The sequence below is a fragment of the Marmota marmota genome, unplaced genomic scaffold (assembly GCF_001458135.2).
Source record: "Marmota marmota marmota unplaced genomic scaffold, marMar, whole genome shotgun sequence".
NCBI lineage: Eukaryota > Metazoa > Chordata > Mammalia > Rodentia > Sciuridae > Marmota > Marmota marmota.
Window position 1 is genome coordinate 20,658,362 of NW_026000005.1, and position 21,993 is coordinate 20,680,354.

A 21,993-nucleotide genomic window follows, 5' to 3' on the forward strand; every position below is an offset into this window, starting at 1 on the left:
AAGTTGGGGAATTTTACTCAGCATTAAAAGAGAATAAAATCATGGCATTTGCAGGTAAATGGATGGTGATGGAGAAGATAATGCTAAGTGAAGTTAGCCAATCTCAAAAAACAAATGTTGAATGTTTTCTTTGATATAAGGAGGATGATTCATAGTGGGGTAGGGAGGGGGAACATGAGAGGATTAGATGAATTCTAGATAGGGAAGAGGGATGGGAGGGAAAGGGAGGGGGCAGGGGGTTAGCAAGGATGGCGGAATGTGATGGACATCATTATCTAAAGTACATGTATGAAGACTCAAATTGGGTGTCAACATACTTTATATACAAACAGAGATGAAAAATTGTGGTATATATGTGTAATAAGAATTGTAATGCATTCCACTGTCATATATTTTAAAAAGTAAAATCAATAAAACTTAAAAAAAAAGATTAGAACCCAAGGGGATCACCCAGCTAGGCTGGCATATAAGAAATGGAACAGCCATAGACAATTAATGGCAGGCCATCTGGAAGAAAGCTGGTGATAACTAATATTGTCTGGTATTGGATCTCAAGTGTTAAGGTCTGGTCTGATTCATTTAAAGATTTGAGAATGAGGTGAACATTCAACTTCACATGCTGGCAAAAGTCCATGGCTACTGCATCTTTACTATGTTTCTGTTTAAAAGTAAAGGTATGGGACAGATTGGAAGGTCTTTCATATCTAGGATATACCCTTGGTTTTAAGCTATTTGATCATCATTGATCATTCATTGATGTAGTTTAGTCATGTTTCTTGGAGTTTGCTGAGCCTCTTTGATCTATGGATTTATAGTTTTATCTAATTCAGAAATTTCAACTATTGTATCTTCAAGTATATTTTTCTGTCCCTTCACCCTCCTCCAGGAACTCTAATTACACACATATTACAGCTTCCCTGCTACTCTGGTTATTTTGTTCTTGCAGCTTTTTTTCTCTCTGAGTTTCATTTTGGATGATTTCTATTGTTGTGTCTTTATGTTCAGTAATGTTTTCTTCTTCAGTATTGAATCTGCTGTTAACTTTATGCAATGTATTTTTCATTTCAGACACTGTAGTTTGCATCCAGAAGTTTAATGTGAGTTTTTTATGTCTTTCTCTATCTTACTGAGCATATGAAATATGGTTATAGTATTTGTTTTAATATTCCCATCTACTAATTCCCATATGTGTGACATTTCTGGGTCTAATTCTATTGATGGATTGTTGTCCTCATTATGGGTCATATTTTCTTGGTTCTTTGCACTTCTGTAATTTTTAAATTAAATACTAGACATTGTAAATTTGCCTTGCTGAAGGCCGGATTTTTTTTATTCCTATAAATATTTTTGAGGTTTGTTTGAAAATGTAGTTAAATTTAAATCACTTATAAATTGTTTAATCTTTTTGACATGTTTAAGCTTTGTCTTATGAAACCAGAAAAGCCTTTATTCTAGGGTTAATTTTTCCCAATAATTTTTTTCTCACTGCTAAGTGATCCATGAATGGTGAGATTTTCCACTATAGTACAAACTTGAGCTATTTTTATTCCTGTGTGAACTTTGAGAATTGGTTCCTTTACTTCCATCAGATGATTCTTTCCTCAGACCTGGATTGTTTCCTTATTCATAGGTACTGATTAGTACTCAGATGAACACACAAGCGTGACTCTATAGATTGCTAGAGCTGTCCCACTGTGCAGCTCTTTCTTCTCTGTTACTTTGCCCTGCAAGCTCTAGCCATCTTGGCCTCCCTGGACTCTGTCTCTTCAAATGAAGGAGACTACCAATCTCTGCCTGAGTTCCCCCTCCTTTGCCATAACCTGGAAAATTTTTCCAGACAGGAAGCCAAGGTAATAATGTTTTATAATAATGATCTCTCAAGGATCACTATCCTACAGTGCCTGATATCCAGTGTCTGAAAATTGTCATTTTATACATTTATCCATCTGATCTTTTCTTGTTTCAGCAGAAGGTTACTCCAATCCTTGTTATTTCAGCTTGCCAGTAGAGAAGATATAAAATCAACAGAACCACCAGTTGTTGCATGGACAGTATTCAAGCTCCATATCCTGAGATTTGCATGGTATGTTATTGCAAAGAAAAAGGAAGTCTAAGAAACTTTATTCATCATTCAACATGTATTTAATTACTATGGCAGAGATGGCTGGCTGACCACTAAAATATGCCTCCTTTCCATATTATGGAATTGTTCTTGGGAAATGGCTGCTGTCACATCCACAGCTCAGTTATGCCAGGGCAGTGGGTAAATTGCAGGAAAGTCAAAGAAAATGCCTAGAGGAAAGCATGGGAGACATTTGGTTTATTTGGGAAGACTTACAAAAAATCAGTGACTACTCTAAGAATTCAGTGGTAACAGACTGAACAGATAGCACCTCTGTCCCTTAAGGTGACTTGCTAAGCATAGCTTCCTCTCCCTCACAGCATTCTGTCCGGTGATAGCCAGCTGGTCAAGTAACATGAATGCTATCCAACAGGATCCTCAGTACTACACCCATCCCTACTCAGAGAAGAGTTTTGTATCTTCAACTGCAGAAGCAGTGACAGCATCAGTGTTAGCTTGTTTGTATGACCAGCATCCCAAGGAGCAACTGTCCCGGCAGTAGCTTTCTAGATAACAATAGCTTGCCCTAGTTCCCAGAGTGCATAAGAGAAAGCCAGTGTCCTTCAAGATAATATGTAGCTAGATTTTCCAGCTCAGGCTTACTCTCGCTGTTCCAATGGAATGGGCATAAAAGTAAAGTGTGTCATTTCTAGGACAAGCTTTCAAAAAGTAGATACACCTTCTTCATATTCTTTTCCTTCTGATGACAGAATGCTGAGGATAATAAGTATTCTTGGAATGATTACGCCAACATATGAAGAGTCTCAGTCCCTAAAATCAGCTTTTCCCTGGAGAGCTGCCCACCAGAAATACCTATATTGAATAGCAAGACACACTAAATTTCTGTGGGTGTTAAGCTGTTGTAGTTTCAGAGTTACTTTATTAAAACAGCAAGTATTGCCCAAATAATACTGGGAACTTCTGGATGCCAGGTACTGTGTTAAGTTTTGGATGTACAATGAGAAAAAAAGAGCCATGGTTCCTGCCTTCTTCCACCTTAAAGATTAGTCAAGAAAGATTAAAAAAATAAACAAGAAACAGAAACATACAGTCATTCCTTGCAAAGCATCTCCCTGATTAACGTCTTCCCAGTAGAACATCTGGGTTTTAATACCAAACTTCAGAGAAAATACTTTTCTCTTGATATGGTTGTTTTTGACTAATATTTGTACAGAAAATGTTTATATTTAAAAAAAACACCAAAACCTTAAGATGAAAATTTTAAGCTAAATGAGACATTTGAAAAGTCTTGAATTGCATTCAAATATAATTGGTAGAATACATAATCACATGTAGGTATTTGTTATGGTTTGGATATTAAATATCTCCCCAAAGCTCATGTGTTTGAGTTGGTTCCCATCAGCAAGCTATTGGGAGGTTGCAGATTTTTAGGAGGTGGGGCCTAGTTGAAGGAAGTTAGGTTGCTGGGGTGGGCATACCCTAGAAGGGTATATTACCCTTCCTCTCTTTTTTGCTTCCTGACTACCATGAGGTGAGCAGGTAATGCCTCATGTTCCTTGTACTGATGTTTTGCCTTGCCATAGGTCCAAAGCATTAGGCCATGCAAACATGGATGGAAACTTACAAAAATATGAGCCAAAATAAATCTTCCCTCCTTATGATTTGATTTTCTTGCATATTTTGTCACAACAATGGAAATCTAACATAACATTTTTCCAACTTTTTAAAAAACATTTAAAAACTGAAAAAGCAGAAATGTTTAAAGAATATATACTCTTGACCTAGAGACAATGATAGTTTTATTCAAATGATCTCTTCCCAATTTTACAATCATGCTTTTGCTTAAGTAGTTTTTAGACCTCTCTCCAATCTTCCTCCCCCAATGACTCCAGCTTAAGTCTTTCTTTCATTCTTATCTTGAATTTATAAATAGCCTTTTATTATAGACTATACTTTAGTTGTTCTCACTGCAAAATTCAATGTTATATATTAGTAATAATCAAAGGCAATATTTTCCAATTTATTTTATATCATTATTTAAATGAATCCTCCCAATAATTCAACTCTATACAAATTAAACCTTTTTTATTTTTGAATTGTTTTGCACAAAACCCCTCTAAAATGCATTGAATATTTTTCTTTCTCTTGAAACAGTATGCACAGAATATCCTTTGCCTTTGCCTGACTCACGGTCTGATTGAAAACATCTGTTATTGCACTGGTTCATGGCACAGCGATGCCTAGATAATCGATGACTCCAGATGCCTTTTTGATCATTTTCATCATATATACTTTTGCATCTTTCATGACCAGCTGCCACTCTTGCTTCTGATCCAGCTTTTTTTTTTTTTTTTTAATTCGCAGCTCCTAATAACCCAGGAAACCAGCCAAGGAACTTGCTATCATTTGCAATAAAAATAACTAGACCCCAAGGATCTTATAAATCAACTGAATTAATTTGGTGGTACCTATTTTGTATATTTAAATGCCTATTTTTTTCTTACTTTCTAGTTCTTGGCCACTTTAAGGGCTAAAAATTATTTCTTGATAAACAAGGTATTACCTCATATATACTTCATATGCATTATCAACATTTTGTGTGTGAGTACATGTAAATGCATGCATAGCACATTATTCAATGGGGGGGGTTGTCCATAATCAAAACTTTATTGAAAAACACTAAAATAGGAGATCATTGTTGTATACCTTACAAAATCAAATATAATTACATTATTTGGTAGAGTAACTAGAATTACTGAACTCATAAGGCTTCTGTAAGAAAACACAAATTCTGGAAGTTGCACAGATTATTAGTGTTGCTTTCTTCTAAAAGAACAACCTTCTGTGAGTCTGGCTTTCCTCCTGTAGGCTGGCACAACACTGTTGAACAACCTACACAAAGAACCACTGTCTCAGTATGGCTGAAAACCCTGGTAATCTTGTAGCAACCTGGACATTTCACATCCATAAAATAAGAATTTGGACTTTGAACTAGCTGTTTCTTTTTGTGTTTTTTTCTTTTCCTCTTCTAAGGAAGGGATGTAGCAAATCTCTAGCCCAAGGCATAGTGATCCTTTCCCAAGTACAGTCCGTCCAGATCACTCAGGTGACAGATTCTTCTTTCAAAAATTTTACATCTGCACATCCTCCTTGGGAATGCTTTGAGGACAGGACTCTATTTCTTTATATAGTACCTGGGACATAGTGAGAGCTCAAAAATATTTGTTTGGTAAACAAATGAATTAATGTATGTTATAGTATAGGCTCCTGATATGACCAGATTTTTTTTTTTAAGTCTAGATGGACACAACACAATGCCTTTATTTTTATGTGGTGCTGAGGATCGAATCCAGGTCCTGCCTGTGCTAGGGGAGCGCTCTACCACTGAGCCACAATCCCAGCCCCATGACCAGATTTTTAAAAAAGTTTATTTGGTCCTTTGCATTTAACCATGGAGCCAGGGAGTATTTAAGAAGAGGCAGAGTAGGGGTTGGTGGTACAACTTCTATGCTCTAAGTGTAGGACCTTTTTCTTTTCCTCTTGTATTCCCAGGCTAGATCAATACCAGGTAAATAAAAATCAATTTATTTATTCAGCACCTACCATATGCCAGACATATTCTAAAGAGTAATGTGTATAGTAATTCTGAGTTTAGAACTATTATATTATTACTTTTATACTGATGGGAGAACTAAGGAATCTTGGTGTTCCCCAGTTCCAAATCCCAATAGCAATCCATACTGCAGGTATGCACATCCCTAAACCCAAGGGATGGCCCTTTCTAGAGCAATGTGATGGAGAGTAGACTTGTAGGCTAGAGTACACAGACACTGTACAAGGACTTCTGGAGACAGGGATGGGAATGACACGGGGGGGAAGGAAGTTAAAAGTCTGGCCCTCCTAGTCTGTCAAATAGGAAGGTGATGTGGGCTCCCAATGTGGACCAAAACAAAACAAGCCGGGCACAGAAGGATGAGGCAGGAGGATCATAAGTTCAAAGCCAGCCTAAGCAACTTAATGAGACCCTGTCCCAAAATAAAAAATGGAAAAGTCTGGGGATGTTGCTCAGTAGTTAAGTGCTCCTGGGTTCAATACTTGGTTTAAAAAAAAAACAAAAACCCTCAGGCAAAGACGTGTGTGAGCTAGGCTGTAAGTCACAGTGGCATGTTATAAAGTGGTAGGAACCAGGCAATTAAGGACTTTCATTAGGACAGGTAGGTTGGAGATGGTGATGAAGATGCAGAGCCTGGACTTCTAGAATAGTGATTTTCAAATTAAGGACAGATGCCGATCTGTAAGAAATTTTTCCTTAGTTTATGAAAAAAATAAGAAACATGTACAATGTAGTGAATCTTATATAAAACTCAAAGTATTCAATTTAAAGGAGTATTCAATATTTGGTTACTGTTATTTATATTTTTGTTTTTCCCTTTCATGAAATTAAAGAGATAGTAGATAATAAATCTTTATTTTGGAGTAGATATATTTCTTTTAAAAATCCTTATTTTGCCCAAACAAAGCTTGGTATCATAAGATCTGGTTCCAATTACTATTCCATACAATCCACAGTCTAGAAACACCTGCTTTAGGATATAGAGGAATTCAGGCTGGATATTGGTTGGCCTGATTATCCAAATGTAGCCAGTGCCCAGTGTCACTATGTGAAGTAGAGGTAGCAAGTGTCTTTTCTCAGCATGGCCACCTCTTTGGTTAATAACACACAACACTCTTCTCCTAGAGCATGGTCTCTGGATTGAGACTCCCTTGTTTTGAATCACATCTCTGCCTGTTATTGTATGTATGCCTTTAAACTCTGTTACCTAATTATTGAGCCTCTAGGAACCTCACCTTAACAAAATGGGAATAATGATCCAGGCAATGGGTGGAGTATAAAGCACATATTAATATGCCTAAGATATAATAATAGCTACCACTTACTGCATGTCTACATTCAAACGTAGCTTCCCCAGCAAAAGCAGCACTGTAGGCCCCAGGAGGGGATGTGTGCATGAGAGATTGTCCCATGGAGCCTGTGTCCTGAGCCATGGGGAAATAGTTCTATATTTAACTCTGGTGTTAAGCACTGAAAAGGTATCTATTCTTTTGTATATTCCTTTGTGTTTAGCTTCTTTCATTTATCACAATATTTTCTTCCCAAACATTTTATGATAAAAGAGTTCAAAAATAAAAGAAGGAAAACCAGAGTGCCTGCACATTGACTTGATGTTGAGAACAGGCTCCCCTGCTATGGAAGAGCAGAATGGAAATAGGTCATCACAGAGCAACAGTATGACATAGAGAGGCCACATCTACACCTAAGCTTCCCCTCCATCTGTGTCAGCATCTCCCTCCAAGTCTGTAACTCTGCTGACCCAGCTGGTGGCCGTCAGGTGCTGATGATTTTTCTCTCTTCTGACCTTGACTACCCTTCTCTGTTTGACCCTGTAATCAACATATTCCTTTAGTACTTCAAAAAGGACAACAAGAGACAGAACTCTTAACAGCATGTGGCAGAGATTGGATGGATGCAAAAACTACAGAAATACTACCAAGGGATGTATGAGCACTGAAACAAAAGGTAACTAAATTAGGGTTATTAAAAAGAGAAGAGTCAAATGCAAACCAATACTTAAAAGGCAAAGGAATTTATGAAAAAAGACAAAGGAATTGAAGTCTACAAAGAGACAGACAATTAATGATCAGAGAGGTAGGAGGTAAATCTGGAGTGAATGGAGTTGTAGAAGCAAAGGAAGAAAGGGTTTTGTTAAGAGGAACAAAGAGTAGGATCAAGATAAATGATACCTTCCGGACTAGAAAACCTCATCCATCTTCCCCACTCCCCATCAGGAGCTCTGGCAGCCGGGCATTTCCTATGCAAACAGGAGATGGGAAGAATCCTGTCTGTTAATCTGACCAAATCAAAAGGGAAAATGAAAACACTGATATTGAGCACAGCTTAGTTGGATCATCCACTTCGATGTTCAGAATTGATTAGATACACTTAGGATCTCATAGCTTCCTGCTTTTGTTTGCCTGTTTTTTTCTTCAAATCATTCCAAAATCGACTTAATCAATGTATAATTTACATACACAAATACACTCACTTTAAGTACACAATTTGGTGGCTTTTGACAAATGAATATTTCCATCATACAAAGTACAGAATAGTTCTATTATTCCCAAAAGTTTCCTCATGCCCTTAGGCAATCAACACTTCTTGCCCACAAGTAAACACTGAAGAACTTTCTGTCACTATAGATTTGTTTTGTCTACTCTAGAATTTTGTACAAATAAACCATATGGTAAAATATTTTTGTATCTGGATTCTTTGACTCAGCACATTGTTTTCTTCTCTAACATTTTAGTATAAATATATTCAATCATAAAGCAAAGGAGACAGAATTATAATGTGCACCCATATACTCACCACTAGATTCTAGCAGTAAATTTTATTACACTTGCTTTAACACATCCATTCACATATCTTCTAGTTTATGAATTTTGTTTTTCCATGTTTTGCAGAGCCAGGGATCAAACTCAGGGCCTCACACATGCTAGGCGAGGACTCTACCACCGAGCTGCACCCCAGCCCCACTTTGATGCATTTTAGTTTATTTCTAAATGCTTCATCATGCATGTGAGACACAATTATCCGTGTTGTTGCATGAATCAGTTATTTGTTCCCATTTACTGTATTCTATTGTATGGCTAAAGCACACATGGCTTATCAGTTTATCTACTGATGGATAATTAAATTACTCCTAGATTTTTGTTATCACTAGAAAAACCGTCATGAACATTTGTGTTCAACTCTTTGCATGGATATACACTTAAAAAAATCTTGAATAAGTACTTTGGAGTGCTTTTGAGGGGTCATATGGAAAGCACAATTTATAAACAGCCAAACTGTTTTCCAAGTTGTATCAGTTGACTTTGCTACCAGCTATGTGTTGGAGTTGCAACTGTTTCACATTCTCACTGATACTTTGTATTGTCAGAATTTTTGATTTTAGTCATTCTGGTAATCTTTTAATTTACATTTCCTTCATAATGAATGCTATTGAGCACATTTTCACGTTCTTATTGGCTATTTGTGCATCCTTTTTTGTGAAATGTCTGTTCAAATATTTCGCCCATTTGAAAAAAAAATGTGCTTTTTTTTTTAAACAAGTGATCTTTTTCTAGAGGAGATTTAAAAGTTTTAATGAAGAACAATTTTTAAATGTTTTCTTTTATGGTTAATGCTTTGTGTGTGTATGTTCTAAGAAATCTTTGCCTAAGCTTGCAAAGAACTTCTTCTATGCATTCAGGAGCCCTTTGAGATGTTTCTATTTTGCATCTTGGGTGATGGTTACCTGCATATTTGACTTGTGGCTCTTCATTAAAGTGAATATTCACATTTCATGCACCTTTCTGAATCTTTTTACATTTCACAGTTTTAGAAAAGATTCAACTTTTTTTCTAATGTAGCTATCTATAATTCTTAACTCTGAGATTGGGGAAAAAGTAGAAGAGTTGGGAGATAGAGGAAAAAGAGTTGGGAAATAGAGAAAGTATCACAGAAAGTAGAGTAAAAAGTCAAAGCAGGGCTGGCTCAGCAGTAGAGCGTTCACCTAGTGTTAGAGTCTGTAAACAAGTCAAAATAACACCTGGCATTTTGCCAGGGGAATGTTAGAGTTCCTAAACAAGTCTGGATGGTGCCTGGCAAAGTGCCAGAGGGAGTGGTTTGAGAAGTAACAAAAGCGAGCCATTAAGTGTGGAGATTCCTGATTGGTTGACTGATGTATCTAGTTTATGCTAATTAGATAAGCTGTGTGGAATGTATAAATACTGCTCCTGTCCTGCAATAAATGGTTTCCACTCCTGCTGTATCAACATACACAAGTTATTCTTAACACCCCCCCTCCCTAGTTTGCTGCAGCCGGACTGTGGCAACCTAGCATGTGCGAGGCGCTGGGTTCAAGCCTCAGCACCACATAAAAAAATAATAATAAATAAAGTAAAGTTAAAAAAAAGTCAAAGCAATGGAAAATAGGAGAAAAATATACAGAGCAGGTTCAGAAAGCACAATACCCAAAGAATAGAGAAAGAAGAAAAACAGAAAAAATGAAAATGAAACCAACTAAACAAATATTTCCTAAACACTTATGAGGATGTGAGTTTCCAGATGAGTGCCCAGCCAGTGAATTGAGTTATGGATTCAAGGAACATATTATAAACTTTCAGAATGCATGACCAATGGCTCAGGAAGTGACTTCTCCAGGAACTTGAAATTAATGATATACTTATATGTCAATAGATTAAGACAAGATTTGAATAAATGATGAAGAGTTTAAGGTTGAATTACATAGAAAACTACCAAACAAGAGTGTTTTGTTGTTGTTGCTGTTTCTTTTTTGGTACTGGAGATTGAACCCAGGGGCACTTAACCACTGAGCCACATCCCCATCCCCCCCCCCCCCCTTTTTTTTTTTTTTTTGTATTTTATTTAGAGATAGAGTCTCAATGAGTTGCTTAGTTGCTTAGACTAAGCAAGTTGATGGTGCTGGCTTTGAACTTGCGATCCTCCTACCTCAGCCTCCTGGGCCACCGGGATTACAGGCATGTATCACCATGCCCAGCCAAGACAATTATTAACTCTAGGGAAAACGAGAAGTTGTGCAGGAAAGTAATCATAGTTTGGTAGGCTGTGACTGGGTTGTGACTCTTATCTGCATGACTGCAGTAAGGTTGAGCATCCTAATCCAAAAATCTGAGATCTAAAATGCCTCAAGATTCAAAACTTTTTGAGTACCAACCTGATGGTCACAAGTGGAAAATTTCACACCTGACCTCTGGTGATGGGTTGCAGTCAAAGTAAAGGTACCATAAAATGTGTGTAAAATTATCTTCAAGTTATGCATATGAGATATATATATGAAACAAATGAATTTTATGGTTAAAATTAAGTCTTATCCCCAAGATATTTCATTATGAATGTGCAAAAGTTCTAAAGTAGTTTTAAGATATGATATCAAAAGCAATTTTAGCCCTAAACATTTTAGTGTTTTTTTTTTAATTTTTTTTTAAAGAGAGAGAGAGAGGGAGAGAGAATTTTAATATTTATTTTTTTTAGTTTTCGGCGGTCACAACATTTTTGTATGTGGTGCTGAGGATCGAACCTGGGCCGCATGCACGCCAGGCAAGTGCGCTACCACTTGAGCCACATCCCCAGCCCCTGCCCTAAACATTTTGGATAAGAGATACTCAAGCTGTAGCATAATTGCTGAAGATTAATCTAATCAAAAATCAGAATGTAACTATTTTGAGAAGAAGTTAATGGTTGTTATGATTCGGATTTAGAAAGTTCCCCAAAGTTTCATGTGTTGAAGGTTTGTTTCCCAATGCAGCAGTGTTCAGAGGTGGGGATTTGGGGAAGTGATTATACCTTTGAGGGCTCTGACATCAATGGATTAATACAATGAGGGATTCTTAGCTGCATGGATTATTGGGAGGTGGTGGAAATCATAAGTGGTGGGTCTTACTTAGAGAAAGTAGGTCACTGGGGGTGTGCCTTGGAATGGGCATATCTTGTCCCCACCCTTTTCCTTGTGATCACTCTCCCTCTGCTTCCTAGTCACCATGAAGTGAAGTGAGCAGCTCTGCTCCACCAGGCCCTCTCCACCATGATGCTCTGTCTCGCTATAGGCCCATAGCAAAGAAGCCAACTCAACAAAAACTGAAACCTCTGAAACAATGACACAATATAAATCTTTCTTCCTCTAAGTTTTTTTTTTTCAGGTATTTTGTCACAAAGCTGACTAACACAGGGGCAAACAGAGTGGGAACAATGAGAAAGAGCTACAGTCTCCTCTTGTATACTATGAAGTAAATAGGAAATGTCTTAACCTCCTGCTTCCAAAAAATCAAGATGTAGCAATATAAGCACATTAATATGATTATGATTATGATGTGAGACAGGGTTTCACTATGTTGCCCAGGGTGCTCTCAAACTCCTAGGCTCAAGTTATACTCCCACCTCAGCTTCCCAATTAGTGCAATTTCAGACCCACATCACCACACCCAGCTATAAACATATTATTTGGAAACACAAAATAATTACTTAAAAGAATGAAAAGATTGCCTCTGGGGAGATGAAGAAAAGCACTTGATTAAATTCAACATTAATTCGTGATTTTTGAAAGCCATTTTAAAATCAATACATAGTGATAGTACATATTTATGGAATATATGTATACAATATGTAATGACTAAATTATGGCAATTATCATGTTGATAGCCTCAAATATTTACATTTTCTGTGTGTTGGGAACATTGAAAATCATTTCTTCTGGCCAGGTGAAATGGTGCATGCCTGTAATTCCAGCAACTTGGGATGCCAAGGCAGAAGGTCACAAGTTCAAGATCAGGCTTGACAACTTAGTGAGGCTCTCAGCAACTTAACAAGACCTGGTCTCAAATTAAAAATAAAAAGGACTGAGGATGTATTCAATTGTAAAGAGACCCTGAGTTCCATACCAGTATAAAAATGCAACAACAAACAAGCAAACAAAAACATTTTCTTCTAGTTATTTTGATATATACAATAGTGCTGGTAGAGTGTTCATCTAGCCTGTATGAATTCCTAAGTTCATTCACCAACACTGCAAAGAAAAAAAAATACAGACACATATATACATATATACATACACACAGATGTATATAAACAAAAAAATATTAACTATATTTTCCCTACTGTGCTGTAGAACACAAAAACTTATTCCTCTTATCTGTGTTGTTTTTTTTTTTTTGTATCCAAAAAGTGACCTCTATCTCCCCTTCCCATTTATAACTTTTAAAAACTTTCTCCCTCCTTCTTCCTTTCACCCTTTCCTTCCTAAATAATCCAACTCTAAAGTCATTATGAGGGGCAGGGCAATATAAGCATTCAAGAGGAGAGACTGTCTGGTGTGGGGTGTTATCAGAGCCTGAGTAGGTTGGGGGGTCTATGCAGGAGAGGGGCAAAGGTGACATTGAGAGATTGGTTAGATATGAGAGAATTACACAAATAAGTAAATATCTCATTGTTGGAGAAAGGAGTTATAAAAATTAATAAACTCTGCCATTTTGAAAATGAATGGAAATAGTTTGTGGGGGCCCATGAATTTCAAGAAATATAGACATGAATAGAAATAAATATAGATGTAAATATATGCATGTGGATATTATATATATATATATATATATATATATATATATATATCTGATTCCAGCACTGAGGCAGGGAAAGGACAAGTTGTACGTGGAACATTTGAGTGTGCCAGAAAACAAGGAAGTACTCAAAGAACAAAAAATGTGTGTGTGTGTGTGTGTGTGTGTGTGTGTATATATATATATATCTCCTATAGGTCGGTCCATTGAGAAGATTTTGGATCAGTTACCTGCCAATAACAATTAAAAAACAGAATATGCTGGGAGGGGGGCGGTGTGTGTTGTGGCTCAGTGGTAGAGCACTTGCCTAGTATGTATGAGGCACTGGGTTCAATCCTCAGCACCACATAAAAATAAATAAATAAAATAAAGTTAAAAAAAAAAGAAAAGAAAATTAAACATACAGATCTTGGCTTCTAAATAATAAAGACTTTACTTAAAGGAATCAAGACTTCTTGAAGAAATGACTGATTCCAGCACTGAGGCAGGGAAAGGACAAGTTGCACATGCAACATTTGAGTGTGCCAGAAAACAAGGAAGTACTCAAAGAACAAGAAATGCATGTCAAAAGGACACAAAAGCCAACTTGAAGGGACTCTCTTGGCCAAATCTGGAATGAGCTGAGCATCAAAATAAATATTGATTTAAACAGAGTTTCTCCCAGTGATTAAAGTAGGAAGTCACAAGTCTATTGTAAGCTAGATAGAGATAGAAAGATAGATAGAAAGAAAGAGATAGATAGATAGATAGATAGATAGATAGATAGATAGATAGATGGATGAATGCAGGTACATGCCAACATGCCAACTGTGCATGTGCAAGCACCTGCCCATTTAGTCTCTTTATTGCTCTCCAGACACTGAAAACCTGGAGAAAACAGAGTATGAAGGATTCATTCTGGCTCAGGGAACAAACTTCCACTTTAGAATATTTTTGCAGAAGATCTGTAACTGAAGAATATGAGATCATTACATAGTTGGTGGCAGAGAACAATGCTTAATGGACACCATCAGTTGGTGTAACAGAGAACACTTTCTTGATCTAATGAACTTTATGGTGAAGTTGAAGATAGTTTTGGAAGTTACTTGAAAGAATAGATAAGAGCTATATGCATTACTTCCCCCACCCCCACTCAGTTGCCTTATTAAAGAGATAGGAACTCTCAGTTGGAAAACTTGTATATGTAGCATAGAGTTAAAAGCCAAAAATGCCTCTGGTAGAGAGCATCTAATCACTCTTAAGTTGAAAGCCAAGTACCCTGAAGAATCGCCAGATTGATTTGTGGATTTTCCTGTTCCATTTTCTGTTTCCTGGACACCACAAAGCTCCTTAATAAGCATTCATAGTCAGTTTTGGCAGCATTAAAATCACTGAAGGCATTTGGGGATGTTATGGGTGAAATCAATGAGACCTGGGTACTTGAGCCAAACAAACAAACAAACAAACAAAAACCCTACATAGAGTGCAACAGTATGCAGAATGCATTAGGGAATGATGCTTCCATAAATATAGAGGTAGAATCTATCATTTTACTATGCTTCCTAAGTGCTGATTTCTTGGAGCAGACCATATAGTATGACTCCAGGGAATTAAAATGAGCAGGATAACTCATGGGATCCAGAAAAGAGCCTGTTACAAAATTTGAAAGATGTTTTGGAAATTGATTTTCCAGCTTGTGCCATCTTAGAAAAAATTTTTGATTTTACTATGGACTGTAGAATTTATTATTTTTAAGCCTATCAACTTGATTAACTTAGTGATATCATTACTAATCAAATGTGTGATAATATCCAGTACAGACAACCTTTCTATCAAATATGTTTTTATGAGTGATTAAGAGTATTGCTCACTATTGAGCAGAGCTTTAACATCATATATAGTGAGTATACATATTATAATAAGCCAATTACCTTGAATATATCTCGGAGGAAACCCTGAAATAACAATGTAACATTTTTATCCCAGGAACAGTGGTGCACACCTGTAATCCCAGCAACTAAGGAGGCTGAGGAAGGAGGATTATAAATTTGAGGCCAGGCTCAGTGACTTAGCTAGCAAGACCCTGTCAAATAAAAAAAGAAAAGGGACTGGACTGGTGATGTATGGTAAAGCACCACTGGGTTCAATTCTTGATACCAAAAAAAAAAAAAACAAAACAACAATGTAATACTTTCTGATGAGATGGAAACTTTTAAAAATTATCAAAATAATTTTTATATATTAGAGAGAATACAAGGCAGGACATACTAACACCAAAAAGAAAATTATAATGAAGTCACAATAATATACATCTGTGTTGTGTTCTTCATGACTAAAACACTCAGGGTCACTCCAGGTGAACTGGGCTGCACAAAATAATCACACAAGAGACAGAGGTATCTTTTTCTGTGATGGATCCTCTGACCTTAAGGGTTCGCAGAGTGGGGAGGGGAGCAAGCACCTGCTGACCCTTTTATTGAGCAGAAGCCATTCAAATGAGGCAAGGGGTCAGGTTTCAGGGGGTTGAGTCTAGCTTCTTGATGTCTACTGTCAGCAGGTTGAGTGACATCTAGGAAGGCCACACCCAAAGGCAGAGCAAGAGAAGGGGACACACAAAGGGAGTTCCCATGGAACATTCTATCCTAAACAGCGCAAAGGGGTAGTATTATAAAGGAATAGGTGAGAGTAGCTCAATTCCATGGGTGACACGCCTACATCTGAAGACACGCCCTCAACTTTCTGAACTAGGACATCACCCAAGTCACTAGTAGTGATCAGTCAGAGCCTCTTGCTTCAGGATGGAAGGCGCAGGTCATTCAGAGTGACTTCCCATACATCTGCCTTTATCTGTTACTAAAAGTCAATGGGGAAATTGGCTAAAGTCTTGAAAGACTTTCCAAGTCTATTGCTGTGCCTAATGGTGTCCCTCATTTCTCTGAGACTTTCTTCATCACCCCCCGCCCACCACCACCAGAGATTGAACCCAGGGGCACGTAACCATTGAGCCACATCCCCAGTATCTGCCTTTTTGTTTTTCATTTTGAGACAAAGTCTCACTAACTTGCTTAGATCCTTGCTAAATTTCCAAGACTGGCTTCAAATTTATGATCCTCCTGCCTCAACCTCCCAAATCACTGGGATTATATTATGACTTCCTTCATTTTTCTTTGTTCTTTTTCTCTATTCTTTGGCTTGTATAATCTTAATAGATCTGTCTATAAATTAGCTTCTTATTCTGCTAGTTCAAATCTGCTATTGAGCCCCTAATGAAGTTATTTCAGTTATTGCAATTTTTGGTATTTTCATAATTTCCAGAATTATATTTTCTAGAATTTCTACTTGGTTAATTTTAAAATAATCTTTATCTCTTTACTGAGTCTCTATTTGATGTGACAGCAAATAAATGTCACCCTTACCTTTTACTTTTTTTTTTAATACCTTTATTTATTTTTATGTGGTGCTGAGGATCGAACCCAGAGCCTCACATGTACTAGGCAAGTGCTCTACCACTGAGCTACAACCCCACCCTACCTTTTACTTCTTTAATCATATTTTCTTTAGTTCATTGAACATGTTTAGAATAGCTATTTGAATTCCTTTTTTTGTGACAAATCCAACATCTGGTCATTCTCATAAGCTTTTTGTTTTGTTTTCAATGTATGAGTCATAGTTTCCTGTTTCCTTGCCTGCCTGATAATTTCTTTGTTGGAAAAAGGATATTTCAAGGGGGCTGGGGCTGGGGCTGGGGCTCAGCGGTGGTGCACTTGCCTGGCATGTGTGAGGCACTGGATTCGATTCTCAGCACCACATAAAAATAAAAAAAATAAATGTCTATCAACAATTTAAAAAATTAAAGGAAAAAAAAGGATATTTAAGATAATATATGTGACAACTCTCAGTACTGATCTCTCCTCCATGTCCCTGGGACTTGTCAGTATGACAAATAATGCCAGATTTACTATGTTCCTCTTTATGATGGGCATGAAAGTCATACATATTCAGTAAAAATCTTACTTGAAGTTTTGAATTTGGACTTTTTCCTGGGCTAGCCATAGATACTATAATACTCATTTGTGATGCTGGGCAATGACAGAAAGCTGCAGCTCTCAGAAGTCACACAATCAAGAGATCAAACAACTGATACTCTATGGTGAACTGTGTTGCTAAACTATGATATTCAATAAGTTAGATGTATTATATACATTTTCAACTTATGTTTTCAGTTTTCAGTGGGTGTTATGGTTTGGATATGAAATGTCCACCAAAAACTCACATGTGAGACAATCCAAGAAGGTTTGAAGAAATGATTGGGTCATAGCCTTAACCTAATCAGTTAATCAATCCCTGATGAGATTAACTGAATGGTGACTGGAGACTGGTGGAACATTGCTGGAGGAAATGCTTCACTGGGGGCGTGGCTATGGGGTATATATTTTGTATCTGGAGAGTGGAGTCTCTCTCTCTGCTTCTTGATCACCATGTGAGCTGCTTACCTCTGCCACACTCTTCCACCATGATGTTCTGCCTCACCTCAAGTCCTGAGGAATGAAGCCAGCTGTCTATGGATTGAGACCTCTGAAACTGTGAGCCTCCAAATAAACTTCTGCTCTGTAATTGTTCTGCCTGGGTCTTTTAGTCACAGTGGTGAAAAAGCTGACTAAAACAGCGGGTTTATCAAAACATAACCCCATCTTAAATTAAGGAACATCTGTATTTGTTCAGTGATTGGCTGGATTCGATGAAATTCATATCTCACCACTCACATCTAGATGTTAAACGTCATTAATTTCCAGCTGATTGTTTTATTATTTCCAAAGATACTCAAAATAAATTGCTCCATAGACAAATCCAATTGAAATTTAACCCCTTTGAAGGAATAGTTTATAAGGTCATTGTGTAATATTTGTTCTTACTCTAGGAGAGCTCTTCCCAGCTATCTTAATTTGTTCTTTCCTGAAAGCTAGTTGGCCTACAAGTTTTCTCTACATCCACTGGGGATTGGTTTCAGAACCCCCTGCATGTATCAAAATCCTTGGATGCTCAAATTCCTACTAAGAGATGGTTAGTATTTGCATATAAACTACACACATCTTTTGGTATATTTAAAATAATCTCTGGATTATAATACCTAATATAATGTAAATGCTACATAAATGACTGTTATACTGTATTTTTAGGGAATAATGATAAGGGCGGGGAGCCTGAACATGTCCAGTAGAAACACAATTTCTTTTTCATTTTGGTATGAGGTTGGTTGAATCCATGGACACTTAACTAGTGAATAGAGAGCCTACTGTATCTTGAATCTCTTCCCAATTATCTATTATCATAACCTCTGCTAGATCACTTTTTGGCTTGAACTTTTCCATGTTCTGATGCAAATGAAGTCATCCTTTAGGGAAGAGATAAAGGGCTGTTTTATGGATTGCTTAACCCCCAGGCACAATCTTTGAGCCAAGTCTCTGGATCTGGGGTTAGAAAATAGCAAGCTTCTCTTAGAGTCATGTTTGTGGTCCAAGAGCTTAGGTGGACAAAGGGCAGCAAGCTGAAGTCCTCCCAGCTTCTCTCTTCATGTGAGTACCATTTGAGGAGCTGGGTTAAAGGCAATCAGAATTCCAATATCTTAGCACTCCAGCCCAAGGTGGAGCATCTGTTCCATGAATTGCAGCTGGATGGAAGGGAATCCCTTATCTCTAATCCACACTTAGCCTAACCCATGACTTAGCCTCAGCATCATGTGGCTAGGAAAAGAAAAGGAATAAGAATGCTGACATCCTGTTCCTCGGATGAGTGCTACTGGGAAGCTTTGTGGTTTGGGTTGCAGCAGTCTCGAATCTGTCTTGCAAAATGAGAGGGGGAAGGACAGAGAGGTATTGGTTCATGCAGACAGACTGGTACCACAGTCCAGGACTTTTTCATGGAAAAATTTTCATATAATTTTTTTAGATTGATGTTTATTTGCTATTTGCCTTTAGGGCCATAATTTTCAGTAGTTTCACTTAGGGTGGGTCAGGTCTTTATGCTGTCATATCAGTATTAATCTCTTGGTATTATTCTTGTAATTTTCCTGTCAAAAAATAAAAAAAGTTGTGTTAGGAATCAAATCCAGGGCCTTGCACATGCTAATTGGACATTGTGCCATGGAGCTACAACTCCGGCCAAAAATTAAGAAAACTTTAAGGACTGGACATATAATCCAGTGGTAGATAAATTGTCCTAATGTCACAGGAGGTCCTATAGAGGGGTACCCTACTCAGGACACGCGGAAAGTAGAGTTCTTGGCATATGAAATGGACAAGAATTTTGGCACATACCAGAGACATAGATTTATTTGGGAAAGTAGACGTATATAAGAGACAATGTCAGAGAGGGGGGGGTGGGGGGAGGGAGGGAGGGGGAACTTTTGGGGTAAAGTAATAAATACACATTTGAGGTAGTAAACTGGCCATTACTAGAGATATAGCAACATCTTGATATGGGGTATTAATATTTATAGAGGACCCGCAAGGTGGAGCACTCCTGTAATCCCAGCTGAAGCAGGAGGATCACAAGTTCAAAACCAGCCTCAGCAATTTAGCGAGGCTTTTAAGCAAAATAAAAAAGAGGGCTAGGGATGTGGCTCAGTGGTAAAGTGCCCCTGAGTTGAATATATATATTTAATAATGAATATATATATTTAATAATGAATATATATATTTAATAATGAATATATATATTTAATAATAATAATATATTTAATTATATATATATATATATTCATGCAGACAGTAGTTAGGGGCTGGCCTACAGGTGGAGCCAGGGCGGAGTGACTCAATTTCCTGCCAGCTTTTCTAGCGCTTGCACATTTCCCTCGTGTTACTTTGTGCAGGCACGAGCAGGGTTTAAGGGTTAAGCCCCTTAGGTAGAGGACTAAGGACCTGGGCGGGGTTGGTGGGAAAGGCTTGTTTTACTTTTCAAAGGTTTATGGACATTTCCTGCTTTCCCTCAGTTTCTAGGCACTTCTGACAGTGTATCTTTCTTTTTCTGTATTCCCAAGTTCCTATCTCACTAGCATTGGAAATTCCCTGGGCTTGATCCCCCAGCAAATACCCACACGCACTTAAAAAATCCCCCCACCCACCCTTAAAAACAAAACAAAACAATGACAGGGAGTGGGGGGAATAGTTAAAATATCTCAGGGAAGTAGTTATTAGGAATAGATTAAACCATAAAGCACGTTCACTTTTGCCACTTACTATTCCCACACACTGGTAATAACACGAGCAGAGATCATAAAACAAAACTTCGAACATCCAATACGGTTTCACAGAGCACTCAGCTGTTGTAGAACAGGAAAACATTAACAGGAAGCAGCGGTTGACGGTCTCGCTGGTTTTTCAACTCAAAAGGGACTCCTAGGGGTCTCGTGCGCGGGGTCTCTGGACCGCTCAGGGAAACTGTAAGTTGAGACACGTCCAGGGCAAGCCCAGGCTACCGCAGTGGGAGGGCAGGGAAGCGCTACGCCCTATAATCGCCGGCTCCACGTCAGTTTCTAGGCCTCCACGCCGTCAGTGCCTTCCGGTGTCTAGAGTGAAGGCCCAGGGGTCGGAGCGGAGGAAAGCCCGGGCGGGAGCAGGACGGTACGTATCGGTGCTCCCCAGCTGCTCCTGCGCAGGGCCGCAGGCAAGTAGCGCGAGACCCGCAGCACTCGGGGTCGGAGCACACCGGGTTTGCGCGTCAGTGCGCAGCCCGCCAGGGGGCTGCTGGCGGACTGCAGCTTCTGACACTCACCCCTGTAGGGGGCTCAGCAGAAGCCAGGAGCGGGGTGGGCCTTATGCAGGTGATTTAATTCTATGGACTCTTTCCGGTTTGCCCCTTGGGCACTGGCTGGGCGGAGCGCCCCCGCCTCCTCGGCCCCGCTCCCTCTACCCTGCGCTGAAGGTCGCCGGGGTCCCTGATGAGGTCGGGTTTGCTCCGACCGCCTGGACCCACTAAAGAGTGGGACTGCTGGGCCGTCGCAGACCACTCCATATCAGCCTCCAGAGGTGCAAACTGGCCTCAAGCTTTGGTGGCAAGTCCCCAGAGGCTGTAAACTTTGGTTACAATGATCTGGAGAGTTGCTTCTGGGGAGAACTGTCGAAAACATGCGCAGTTCTCCTTTTGAAACTTTGACAAAGGGGACTTTTCCTTTACTCAACCGGAAAGTCTGGCCCAGCGGGAAGTTTTAGTCTTTTTTGCAATAGCGAGGTAAAATGGGTCAGGGTTGTTTTCCAAAGCGGTTTAATGTATGTTTTGGCAACTTACAAGCTTGCCTTGGGAAAGTTGGGAGTGCTAGACTGATAAGAATTTCTTTAAGTCACCCTCCTCCCAAAAAGAAGCTCGTTTCTACCGCTTACTTCCAGACACCTTCAAAACGATAGAGAAATGTAACATCATTTCTAAAAGTTTTCACTTGACTGTGTCGAGATTTGGACGGAGGGCATATTCTTTTAATATTAGCAACCCAAACTGGTAAAAACAAAGGCCATTGAAAAAGAGTAAATGATTCTAGGGAGCAGGAAGTGAATTCAAAGAGCTGACGCCCTCTAGATTAGTTGACTTTTGAAATTTGTTATTCCACAACAGAAGGTGGAACCAATAGGGGGTAACATACGTAAAGCATTTAGGACGTTGATAAACCGGAATAATCTAAAACTAAGAACAAGATCTGGCGGGATTGACCTGCTTTATGTAAGAGATTTCAGATAAAGAGGGACTGAAGT

The 21,993-nt window shown here is 38.4% G+C and overlaps 2 protein-coding genes and 2 pseudogenes across 10 annotated transcripts in view; 2 read left to right on the forward strand and 2 right to left on the reverse strand.

Annotated features, from left to right (window-relative positions):
* Nucleotides 1–3,864: 3,864 nt before the first annotated feature.
* Nucleotides 3,865–6,114, reverse strand: LOC125618177 (annotated as a pseudogene).
* A 7,622-nt stretch (nt 6,115–13,736) lies between these two features.
* LOC107138361 lies at nt 13,737–15,355 on the forward strand (annotated as a pseudogene).
* Nucleotides 15,356–18,034: 2,679 nt separating this feature from the next.
* Nucleotides 18,035–21,993, reverse strand: part of LOC107138604 — a 4,391-nt gene continuing 432 nt past the window's right edge. For 2 of the 4 annotated variants that reach the window (XR_007349437.1, XM_048808298.1), the window contains exons 2-3: nt 20,488–20,570; nt 18,035–19,319 (exon numbers count right to left, since the gene is read on the reverse strand). Coding sequence is in view for 3 of the 4 variants with exons in the window: in XM_048808298.1 (XP_048664255.1) it covers nt 19,278–19,319; nt 20,488–20,570 (125 nt within the window). In the remaining variant the exon portion in view is untranslated. Of the gene's footprint in view, nt 19,320–20,205; nt 20,571–21,993 lie in introns of those variants that run through there. The other 2 variants (XM_048808299.1, XM_048808297.1) reach the window with 2 other exon arrangements.
* Nucleotides 20,552–21,993, forward strand: part of Cflar (CASP8 and FADD like apoptosis regulator) — a 55,801-nt gene continuing 54,359 nt past the window's right edge. For 2 of the 6 annotated variants that reach the window (XM_048808285.1, XM_048808289.1), the window contains exons 1-2: nt 20,567–20,690; nt 20,781–20,871. The gene's annotated coding sequence lies outside the window, so the exon portion shown is untranslated. Of the gene's footprint in view, nt 20,915–21,993 lie in introns of all 6 variants that reach the window. The other 4 variants (XM_048808291.1, XM_048808288.1, XM_048808287.1 and 1 more) reach the window with 4 other exon arrangements.